The sequence below is a fragment of the Podarcis filfolensis genome (genome assembly GCF_964270895.1).
Source record: "Podarcis filfolensis genome assembly, chromosome: 5".
NCBI lineage: Eukaryota > Metazoa > Chordata > Lepidosauria > Squamata > Lacertidae > Podarcis > Podarcis filfolensis.
The window spans coordinates 16,158,749-16,171,214 of record NC_139608.1 but is presented as its reverse complement, the minus strand read 5'-3'; the positions used below and the strand labels follow the sequence as shown (position 1 = coordinate 16,171,214).

Sequence of the window (12,466 nt, the reverse complement as noted above, 5' to 3'; positions counted from 1 at the left end):
TCTAAACTATAGATGAATCATCTGTACAGGCATGCAAGTTCTTGGTAGAGGCATCACAAGACAATATTAAATTCTGCATTGTGGTTATCACACAGTGTAGAATATGAATGAGAAAGTGATTCAAACAACACCAACACTTAAAAAAAAACTGTTCTCAGTATCCAACCAGATGCCCATTGGAAGCCCCAAAGCTGGGCAGTAAACAGGGCAATAAACAAACAAAAACTGGTTTAACCATTTAGCAGACTTCTTCTCCAGATCCCTGTTTTTATAGCCAGAAGCACATGTTTGGGGAACTCCAAGAGATCATATAATTCAGCCCCCAACCTGTAACAATGAAGGTTGTAGTTTAAAATCGGGGCAAGCTACACACCATGCCATATGGTTTGTGGGTTATTGTACTTTCAGTTGTCTTCCTTCCTTCTGTGGCCTTTACATTCTATTTTTTATTTTTATTTTTATTTTTATTTTTATTGATACAGCAAGAAAAAACACAAATACCAAATTACACACAGGAGTAACCATAGACACATAATTTTCTTAACAAACAATAAAACATATATTGGTCTTAACACTAAAGACCCAACCTCCCGTCTATTCCATATTCCATATTTCAATTCCATATTACTTATTGCCAATACACACTTTTATCATAATTAAACTTTTTATTAATATATCTAATTTCTTATATCTACCTTGCAACTATTACTGAAGTTCCTCGAATGCTGCAGCAGAATTTAAATTACTGTATTTATTTTTCAAATATTATTTGAAAACCTCCCATTTTGAAACAAATTCCTGTTTTGATTTATTCTTTATTTTTTCTGATAGACTGTCTAATTCGGCATATACTGTCAGCTTTTGGATCCAATCTTGTATAGAGGGGATTTCATTACTCTTCCATTTTGCCGCGATCAGAACTCTTGCTGCCACCATTGCATATAAAAAGATAAGGTACCCCTGCCCATACGGGCCAGTCATGTCCGACTCTAGGGTTGCGCGCTCATCTCGCTCAAGAGGCCGGGAGCCAGCGCTGTCCGAAAACACTTCTGGGTCACGTGGCCAGCGTGACGAAGCTGCATCTGGCGAGCCAGCACCAGCGCAGCACACAGAAACGCCGTTTACCTTCCCGCTATAAAGCGGTCCCTATTTATCTACTTGCACTCAGGAGTGCTTTCGAATTGCTAGGTGGGCAGGAGCTGGGACCGAACGACGGGAGCTCACCCTGCCACGGGGATTCGAACCGCTGACCATACGATCAGCAAGTCCTAGACACTGAGGTTTTACCCACAGCGCCACCCGCGTCCCATATAAAAAGATACCCTTCCTCTTTTGCAGAATATCCAGATCCATTATTTGTGGCCTTTACATTCTAAATTTGCATCCACACATGTGCAAATTTATGCCTATGGGTTCGTGCCCATTTTTGTTAAGTACTTAGCAATGTCTCTGCACCTAGCCAAGAGAGTCTCCAGCGATAATCTGAGCGTGTGCAGAGAAGTTCACATTGGAGAGATGGTCCTCCAGCTTGGGAGCACCATTGAGTTGGATACAAGTGTGGTCACTGCTTCTGTTGACGTTGAGCATTGTGAATAAAGGTTGCTATTACCTGCCGAACCTATTAACAGGGGGCTCTGTTGGGTTCTTTTACTTCGCCATAAGAACTGGCTTTCATGTTATGCAACCTGCATGCCAGAACAAGTGTCTCATCCTTCACACAACCATGAACCAGAAGCTGATGGACGTGGTGTCTCCCAGATCCCTGAACGTGTGTCAAAGAAAGTGCTCCATTGCCATGCACCTATGCAATGCACACATTATGTTTTTCTTCGATGTAGATAGTAATCTGCAAAGCAGACCTGTGAAGTAGGGCACGTTAGCTAGCATTACGAAGGTATTTGCATGAGCCTCCCTCTGTTGTGTGGCCTGCCTACTGTGCCATTGCATGGTGGGAAGGAAAGCTGCTGAACTGAGGAAAGCCCCTCACTGAGTTTGGCAAAAACACATCTGTCTAGCTGCTGTGGAAATGCAGAGGTTTTCAAAAGATCAGACATTTTCCTCTGCTTCCCTCCTCCGCACCCCCAGCATAGTCCCCCCCCCAAAAAAAACTGTCATGTCTTGCTGAGAGCAAGATATTGAAGTCCCAGTTCACAAATAACTGTGGCACTTTCTTGAGTTTGTGTGTTTGTTTACTGCAAAAATCAGAGTATCGGCCAAAATCAAACTACTTACTGCAACACTTCAAAGGAGAGCTTGCTGCATTTGATGACATGCTTGCTGTGCTGGAAAACTGAAGAGCGGTGACTTAATTTGAGGTTGAGGGGAAGGGATTCATCAATAATTTGGAATTAAGAGGAGTGAGCACAACATGGCAGGGAAGCTGAAGTGGTACCTGTAGTGTGGGGTTGGATGAAATTCAGGTTGCGGGTTCTCTCTTTGTTAGAAGGTTCAGTCAGGAGCATCAAATGGCTGGACCATACTTTACACAGCATGCATGTTTCCCATGGCTAGACCATTGTTTCAAGTAGCAAGCAGTGTAAAGCAAAGATTTTCATTTGTAAAAACTTGCAGTTTGAACTGCCCTGAGATCTTTTAATGAAGGGCAGTATATAAATCTAATTAAAATAATGAAATAAAAGAACAGCACGGAGATGTAAGCTATCCAGGGCTCGCTCCCTGGTGGGTGCTCTTCATATCTCCACATGTTTGTAAGACAGCACCCAAATAGATAAATGCACAAGATTTCCACACCACCCCTTTTAAAAATGAAATAAAAGGTGCAGGTGTGCTCATTCAGGATTGGGACTGTGGCATGGGTTAATCCATTCCTCTGCATCAGGTCCTGATGAAAACCTCCGCTCCCTAAAGCTGTTGTTTACCCAAGGGGCAGGGTGGGGGGCAGGCAAGCTGCTATTTAGCTCAACAATAGTGTCTCCAAGAAAGTGAATAGCAGCAACTATTAAATTTATTTAGGAATTTTTATGCCGCTTAATATGTGTAGTCTCTAAGCAGTTCATGTGAGATGTCAAAACCAAACAAAATTGATCACAAAATAAAACAAACCTATACATAGAATAATACAAACTGATTGGTGCCGTTTAATCTCCTCTACCTGTGTATAGTTAAAGCTATGGTTTTCCCAGTAGTGATGTATGGAAGTGAGAGCTGGACCATAAAGAAGGCTGATCGCCGAAGAATTGATGCTTTTGAATTATGGTGCTGGAGGAGACTCTTGAGAGTCCCATGGACTGCAAGAAGATCAAACCTATCCATTCTGAAGGAAATCAGCCCTGAGTGCTCACTGGAAGGACAGATCGTGAAGCTGAGGCTCCAATACTTTGGCCACCTCATGAGAAGACTCCCTGGAAAAGACCCTGATGTTGGGAAAGATGGAGGGCACAAGGAGAAAGGGACAACAGAGGACGAGATGGTTGGACAGTGTTCTCGAAGCTACCAGCATGAGTTTGACCAAACTGCGGGAGGCAGTGTAAGACAGGAGTGCCTGGTGTGCTCTGGTCCATGGGGTCACAAAGAGTCGGACACGACTAAACAACAACAACCTGTGTACCATGGTCTCATAGGAGAAACATGGAATGAAACCACATATTTCTCATAGCATCTCGTTGGGCCCAAAGACATCATGCAATGGCAATAGACCTAGGAAAATATTTAGAGAGCCTGCTGCTTGCCATGCTGTGAATTCTGGGAAGGGTGTGTCCATTTTGGTTCTCTTAATTTCTCATTTTTCCAATCTTAAATTTAGTTTTCCACATTTCTGCTGCAATTTGATCTTCCTTTCTTTTTAACCAGTTTCTTCGGGAGGTTGTGGGCTCTCCTTCTGTGGGGGTTTTTAAACAGGGACTGGATGACCATCTGTCATGGATGCTGTGGCTGAGATTCCTGCATTGCAGGAGGTTGGACTAGATGACCCTTGGGGTCCCTTCCAATGCTAAGATTCTATGAAAATTCGTAAGAATTCTGGTGTGAATTTATCATAATAAAGACATTTTGCCACGAATGGAATGCATTTTTATGTGTTTCCATGTAAAATTTTGATTTTTATGCACACTTTCACTTAGTATACACCCTTTTGTAAACATTGGTTGGTTGGATTGCAAAATCTGGATAAGTGCTGAATTTCAAAGGATGACTTTGTTTCAATTCTCCTATTGTTTCATAAAGTGTGAATTTGATAGATTTGGCTTTCAATGTGAATTGAATGGAATTTCTCCCCGACTCTTAGTTTTTGGGTCAGGGGGATAATTGGCCCTACTAAGTAAAAACAAAAAACTGAACACCCTAAAGCCAAATAGCTCTTATCGCATCAGTGCTACCAATTTCTTGAGAAGTAGTTTACATCTGCTGCCAAATCAAGTGCAGATGATTGCACTGTGGCTTTTGTTCAGTTGGATTTTTATTTACAGCTCTGATGTGCTGGAAAAGATCACTTTTCCAGTTAATGACGTGCCATTTTTGTTTCTTTATTATCTAGCATGCGGAAGAGAGGTGGTGTTTGTGAACAGCCATGTGAGAACATCACCATCCTCCACACTTCATGAATCATCCTACCTTTCTTTAAAAAAAAATAAACTCTCAGTTTGCCCAATGATCAGATGTTGCCTGATTTGGGGAAACTTTCGTTGTTGTTGCCAAAGTGCTCTGAAACTCTTTAACTAGGTATGCTGGGATTTGTATCACAGTCAGACTTGCTGATCATACAGATGCTTTGCTTTTTACCATTTATTTGACAGCACTTGGTTTTCACTCATGAAACTGTAGGCCAGTGATTTTTCAAATTTCCCGAGCTCAGAGCCATTTGTCTCCTGAGGAAACCTTCTATGTCAACCATGGCCTAAATGTTGCAGATTATTCTGGGCTGTCTTCTGTGGCCTGCTCTGATTTTCTACAGGTCACTGACTAGACCTAGCTAGTGCCCTGCAGAAACTGACTGTAGCCTAGAATGTGCCCAGTGCTCCTTTGCATTTGAGCATCACAGGGGAGAGTTTAGAGTGAAGAGCAAGCTTTCTTCTGGATAACTTGTCTATCAATGCCAATCTTTCATCATGAACTCCCAGGGTCCTAAGAACACCAGTTTGGAAGCTCACTCTTTAAGATATTATTATACACTTCCCATTCGCCTGAGCAGGGAGAAATTTCAGGACCAGTGCTTCCCCAGGTTTGGGAAGTAAGTCTGGAAGGAAAGATTACTGGAAGTGCACTGCATCTTTGTAACAGTTGATTTTATTTACTAATATTCAGCATAGGTGGAAGCAAACAGCTCAACACACTTACTAAACAAGTCAGCTGCCAGATCTCATCAAATCTCCAGAGGAGAAGCAGTTTCTTTGTGTTTTCCATCTTACAGTCTCACAACCTGCTTTTGTTCTTTTGCTCTTTTGTACACACCCCCCCCTGAGCTTTTCCCACCCTCCAGCTGGAAGGAAGCAATGTGCGTATTCCCATAAACCTGATGGATTTCATCTTCCTACAACAATTTTGCATCAGAAAACCAGCCTGATCAATTAGGCAGTTATCTCCCTAAAATAGAGGTAGCCAATTTGGTATACTCCAAATATTGTTGGACCACAACTCCTTTCAGCCTCAGCCTGCATGGCCACTGGTCTGTTGGAGGAAAGCAAAGACATTTCCTTCTCCTGAACTTCTGTTTAATGCATGTGTTACTTTAAACCACAAGAGGGCACTGCTTGTGTAGCAATTTAGCCAGCAATTGTTTGTAAGTCTCTATGCTTGAGCTAAATCCACCCCTTAAAAAGCTAAGGCATTTTTGTTTACTCTTCTATCCAGAAAAGATGCCTGCTTTTTCTCTCATTCTATAGTTGTAAATAGTTCCTGCATGAATAAAGCCTTTGAACTCCATAAGCTGTAAGTGATTAGCATATTTCAAACTAACATATTTTTCGCTCTCTATGACGCACTTTTTCCCCTCCAAAAATGAAGGGGAAATGTTTGCATCCTATGGAGCGAATGCAGGCTTCAGGAAGCTATCCTCAAGCCTTCGGAGTGCGGCAGGAGTGCCCGCTGGGCTCCGAAGGCTTGCGGATAGCAGCCTGCACCCCGAAGCCTGGGGAGCGCAGCGCTGCGCACCCCGGGTTTCAGGCAGATATCCGCAAGCCTTGGGAGCTTGGCGGGAACTCCCGCCAGGCTCTGAAGGCTTGCGGATATCTGCCTGCAGCCTGAAGCCCGGGGAGCGGAGCGCTGCGCACCCCGGGCTTTGGGCAGATATCTGCAAGCCTTCAGAGCCCGGCAGGAACTCCCGCCGCACTCCGAAGGCTTGCGGATGGCAGCAAGCTCTGGGAGTGAAGGCGAGGTTGCGCGCAACCTCGCCCCCACTCCCAGACCTGTTCTGGGGGCTGGGGTCAGGGGAAGCTTGGGCTTCCCCCGCCCCCAGCCCGGCAAGCTCTGGGGGTGAAGGCGAGGTTGCGCGCAACCTCGGCACCACTCCCGGACCCGTTCTGGGGGCTAAAAAGGAAGCCAAGACAGTGAGCGGGATCCATCCCACTAGCTGTATTGGCTTCTGCCAAAGCCGCGTGCAGCTTCTCCCGGCTGGAGAGTTTGTGCATGGCTAAAGAGGAAGCCAAAACAGCCAGCGGGATGGATCCCGCTGGCTGTCTTGGCTTCTTTGCTCTTTGGGGCTGGGGGGGGTAATATTTCCCCCCCTTTATTTCCTCCCCAAAAAACTAGGTGCGCCCTATGGTCCAGTGCGCCCTATAGAGCGAAAAATACGGTAATTCATCCAAGCTGCAATGTCTGCTAACATAGTTTAGCAACGTTTGGAGTGAACCACATTATTGTAACAAATGGATGCCCATAACACTATTATGCATTTCAAAAACAGAGGTTGTGCAATATATTAGCTACTTATCAGTTCTGTTTCTATTGCTCAGTGTCAATACTTTAGACTACTTTCCTTGCATCCAGGCTTATTCTCTCATCCTTGTTTAGACTGAGTGATTAGTTCAAATCAGAACCTGCAGTGTTTCCAAATCTAACATATGGTTTATAAGCAGGATCCAGAGAAGGCAGTCTCTGTTGGTTTGTTAAGGCAAGCCACTATCAAATTTCTAATAAAGTGAATTTAAACTACTGGGTGCCATCCGCAAAGAAAAATGCACAAATCCACCATTCATTTTCATTTTCTAACCCCGTTTTAAAATTATTCTTATGGTTTCAGTTATTAGGATTGTCAACTCATGAGTGAACTAACAATGATGGCAGTGTTCATTTGATATGTTAGGGTGCTGCTCTGGATTAAGACACACATTAAGAATTTCTAAAGTTGGTTGCTCATTGGGGGTTATCTAACACAGTTTCACAATGGGAATCTCCCACCACACATCACCAGTAAGAAAATAGCAGGAAAATGGGCTGCTCCCTATAACATACAATTTTGGGGAATTATGGCATTAAATTATAGAATTTCTTTTTTTCCTATGCTTTTAATTTTTTTTCAAAATAGAAAAATACAGTAAATATAAACATATAAAACATGAATGCATATAGCAAAAAGTAAAAGTAACATTACAATATTCAATATATAGACGCTTATTTAAGTCATTTTATGAACACCCTATTTTCTACTTTGATATATATTCTTGCTCATATATATCTACTATTATTACTGTTACTCTTCTTCTTCTATGTTGTTGTTGATCCCTTTAATTGCATTATTGATTCCTACACTTGATGGGAAATAAAACCCAAAACTTTAAAGGCATTTGGTTGCATTTTTGTTGTGTATAATTCAGATTTGGAGATTCCAAGCTTTTTAGTCCTTCAGGAGCAGGAAGTTTGAGCTGTCAGATCATCCAAAAGCTTTGCCAGGACGGTTTTCATTCATTTCAGTACAGCTGGTGCCAAACCATTATAGTAAATTTATGGATGAAACATTGGGGAATGTAAACCTGCTATACCGGCAGTTGTGAACTCCAGATGTTGTTTGGATCCAGCTTCCATCAGATCCAGCCAACATGGCCAGTGGTGCTGGGAGCTACAGCCCAACAACTTCTGGAGGGACCCAGGTTCTCTTTCTCTGTGCTATGGCGCAACAGAACACAAAATCCCTTCGGAATTTCCAAATTTTGTATATGGTGGAAAGATGTGGGGGAAGTGGCATAATAGAATAATACTAAAATTTAGATGTAGGAACTTCACCCGCCTTTGTGTAATGTATGAGGAGTATGGGAATATGTTCTGTTTATTATTTACATATCAAAACAACATCTGCTAATGCAGAAATGATTCCAGATGGCTAGCTTGCACAAAAAAGTGAAACTTCTCATGTATAGCGCCATGCAACAGCACGTTTGAGTACGGCGCTGACATGGAAGCGATGCAGAAAGGCCAATCTTCCGGTTTTAAAAATAACAGAAGCAGTTTCCATCATCGGCTTCAGATGGGCGAGTTTTGCATGCAAGGTATTAGCAATTAACTTTGTCGAAACCTTTAATTGAGGCCAGAAAAAGCCAAGGCTCTCCTTTCTTCAAAGTCTTCTTTCAAACTGTTCCCCTACATTTTTTCCCCTTTCATTTTTACAAGGTTGGTTTTAAGTGCGTATCAGCGTTAAAAGAGAGCGAGAGATAATGAAAGAGAAATAAAAAGCAGAGATTGTTTTGAAAGCAAATAGGATAAGCAGATGTTTTCATTTAAAAGTTGATATAATGCTACCCTCTCCAGTAACCCCTGTCCTTTCTGGAAAATTGTGTGTGTGGAGGGGGGCAGTCAGAGCAACCCATAACCTTTCCCAAAAGGCTAAGGGATCACATGATGATCTGGGATGTCTGGGAAGGGTTTGATTAGAATTTGGCAAGTGATTCCTAGCACTGCATCTGAGAGCTGATCAGGTAAAAGTTGGGATGTAGTTTGCTATAGGTTTCCTTTGTGACTATGCCAACAGACACATACAGGCAACTCCCCATTTTTGCATGCTCTGTTTGTGTGCTACTGCACACATGTGCAGTGCTGGGAACCCAGAAGTGGATCCCAGAAATGGGGAGGACCCTGGAGAGTCCTCCTGGATTGTGAGGAGACCCTCCCCAGAGCTCAGAAAGAACTTCCTCTTTGGATTCTGGGGAGGGTCTCCTTGTGAGCAGGAAGCACAGCAGGGCTTTGCTGAGGCCTCCCACATAATATCTTCTCGACCCACCAGCTCTGTGGGCTGTGCTGTCCCTCTGGCTTGTGTGGCTCTGTTGACCAGCCCAGCCGACATATGGCACGAGCCAGAGGGGCAGCAGGGCTTGGTTGAACTGCTCATTAAGCCTCTGGCTCTCGAGGAGACCCTCCCCAGAGCCTGGAGGGGCAGTGGGGCTTCCTCAGCTGGTGCTCCATTTCTGTCCATGCAGTGACGCAACGCTGTGCACTTCATGCTCATCCTCTTCTCTTGACCTGTGGTATCAACGACATATCACTTGGGGGTGGGGGTCATGGCTCTGTGCTAGAGCACATGCTTTGCACATATGAATTCCCATAATCAATCTCCAGGGAGTGCTGGATGAAACTGAGACCACGTCTGAAAACCTGGAGAGTCATTGTCAGTTAGTATAGATGATACTGAGCTAGATAAACCAGTGGTTTGATGCCGTGTGAGGCAACTTTCTGTGTTGCTGTGTAATGGAAGTGAGACTTTCCAGTCTCCCAGAGCCATGTCAGAGGAGGAGAGGGGCTTATATAAGCCCAAGGCCTGTTCACATAAAGCTAAGCCCATAGTTCAGCATCACATCTGCATGAAGCCAACTGTTCTCTGGAAACCTGAGGTTCCTTGGAAGCTTATCAAGAGTCCTTCAGTGAGAAGGTCCATAATAGAACAAGCTTGCCTGACGGACAGCTTGCTTGACCTTTCCTTGGCACCAGACTCCACAAGATGCAGAAGACCCTTGATAGTGCCACTGGCTGCTCTTTTGTTCTTTCTTTCCACAGTTTCTGACAGGTTGCTCAGATTACAAAGCGGGAGATGAATAGGAACACACACAGCAGCCAGAAACCTGTTGTTGGTCCCTAGCTCAGCAGCCCTTACTTCAAAAGCTGTGTGTGATCCATTCCCTCTCATGGTGGTAGAAGAGGCATCATTACATCCTTGATCCTCCTCTCGCCCTTGCCCTGTAATCCTTCTGCTAATACCAAGTAGAGATAAGAAGAGAGCCTGGGTGGAATTGGGGGGTGATGGGAAGGCAGACAGGTGAAATAATTATTTTTATTAGTGTGTTTTTTGGGGGGTGGAGAAGTAATCTCACACTCCTTCCAGTTAATATTATTACTCTACATTTTTTGAATTCACCTAATATTCCCCTTCTGCCTCTCACCTTGTTCAAATAAAGACCATTACAATATTGTGAAATTGGCTTGGAGACATTGGCTCTTATGACTTGAGCAGCACCTATTTCTGAATCCTAGCTGAGCGATAAAGAGAGAGAGCTTCAGATAAAACTTTATGAGGGTGGGAAACATAAAGAGGGCCTTGCTTCATCCTCGGGAGTGTGCGTCTCGGAAGCCTGTTGAATTTCAGTGACTCCTGGCCTAGGCTTTTCCTGCTCCTTCAAGTCAGCAGCAAAGCAAATCTCTTTTCGCATTTGCGGAGGATAGAAGATCACAAAAGGGCAGGCAGGAAGGTCTTGCCCCAGTGGAATTAAAAGTCATGGTGTCTGTTGAGCAGTAAAGTACGTGCTCTAAACAGATGGAAAGTTCCTAGAGGTCCAGGAGAACAGAATGGGTTTACCAAAGGACACAGCAGGGCACGGGCCAAGATACAGGGGAAATAGCTAATTCAAAGACAGGCCAAAATTGTGCCTGGAAAGAAGGGGAGCTGTTGCACTTTGCCTGCGGCACATCTTTTGGTTTCTAAACTAATTGCGGGGGAACAGGAGTCCAATTCCACTGTGATAGGAAGGTGAGGCTTGTCTCTTCATTCCCCTAGGGATTCTGGAATGGAGATTCCCTTTCTGAATCTCACATAGCTAGGAGCTGATGTGGCTTTCGCTTCCTACAGGGATAGCAGGGATCACCCCCAACTTGGGGAAGAGATAACTATTCTTGCGTGCTGTCTTCACAGTGAAAATGGGACTCCTCTGTTCGTGTCTGCTATGTATTTAAGGGCATGTCTAGTTTGGGTCTGTTTAGCATGGCAAAGAGGAGACCTAGAGGAGGCATGGTAGCCATCTTCAAATATCTAAAGGGCAGTCGCATGGAAGATGGAGCAAGCTTGTTTTCTCCCATTCTGGAGGATAGGATGCAAATCAATGGATCCAAATTACAGGAAAGGGGATTCCGACTAAACATCAGCAAGAGCTATTTGACAGTGGAACAGGCTCCCATGAGAGGTGGTAGACTCTCCTTGCTTGGAGGTTTTTCAGCAGAGGTTGGACGGCCATATGTCTTGTATGATCTAGCTGAGATGCCTTCATTGCAGAGGATTGGACTAGTGGGGTGCTTTCCAATTCTGCAATTCTGTGATTCGATGCTCAGGTGCTGAGAAGGCAGGCCAGGAGACTGAGGGACTGGGGAAGTAGAGGGCAGGAGAAAGGAAAATCAAATGTACACATTAATAACCTACCAGATCTTTAGCCTCAGAGCAGTAATCTAAATACGCATACAGTCAAACCTCAGGTTGAAGTTGCTTCAGGCTGAGCATTTTTGGGTTGCGCTCCGCAGTGACCCGGAAGGAACGGAGCATGTTACTTCCGGGTTTCGCTGCTCGCGCATGCGCAGATGCTCAAAATGACATCATGCGCAGAAGCAGCGAATCGCAGCACGCATAGAATCGGGTTGCGTTCGCTTCAGGATGCTAACAGGGCTCCGGAACAGATCCCGTTCACATCCAGAGGTATCACTGTATATACTTGCTACATTCACAATAAACAATGCCCCCCCCCCCCATTATGGGAACAGTGGCAAGCTACAGGCTTGTATACTCTCCCCTCTCCTCACAGCCACAGGGGATTAAATCAGCTGCTTTTGCTCACATTTAACTTTATGTCTGGATCTTAAACTTTGCTTCATCTGAACTATGGCTTACTGGAGCAAGATAACTTCATAATTCATTGTTTGAAGCTAGCTTGCTTCAAACAAGCCACAGTTAAGATTAAGCACGGCTTGTCATGTTTGGATGACATAACAACCTGTAGTTAATCAAAAATAGAAGCAAAAGCTTTGTAGTCCTCCTAGCTGCACCAGAGGAATGACATGAGCCCGAGGCAACCATCACTGCATATTTGGCACATCACCTTGTGGTGCCGTTGAAGCCTGTAATACCTCAACCACCTATTTTTCTTTTCTAGATATTGATGAATGTGCAGTAAGGAGTGGAGGCTGTCAGCAGAGCTGTGTGAACACTCTGGGTTCCTACCACTGTGAATGCCATGCAGGGCACAAACTTCATGCTGACGGCCGTACCTGCATAAGTGAGTAACACCCAGGCTGTAGTTTTTAAGTGATGGAGGAAAGAAGAGGAGCCTTT

At 44.2% G+C, this 12,466-nt stretch overlaps 1 protein-coding gene across 8 annotated transcripts in view; it reads left to right on the top strand.

The window, feature by feature from the left end:
• The window catches only part of LOC310762313 (uncharacterized protein), a 221,115-nt gene that overhangs the window by 118,251 nt on the left and 90,398 nt on the right, over nt 1-12,466 (top strand). For all 8 annotated transcript variants that reach the window (XR_014547949.1, XM_083613042.1, XM_083613044.1 and 5 more), the window contains one exon: nt 12,288-12,410. Coding sequence is in view for 7 of the 8 variants with exons in the window: in XM_083613042.1 (XP_083469168.1) it covers nt 12,288-12,410 (123 nt within the window). In the remaining variant the exon portion in view is untranslated. The remainder of the gene's footprint in view (nt 1-12,287; nt 12,411-12,466) is intronic.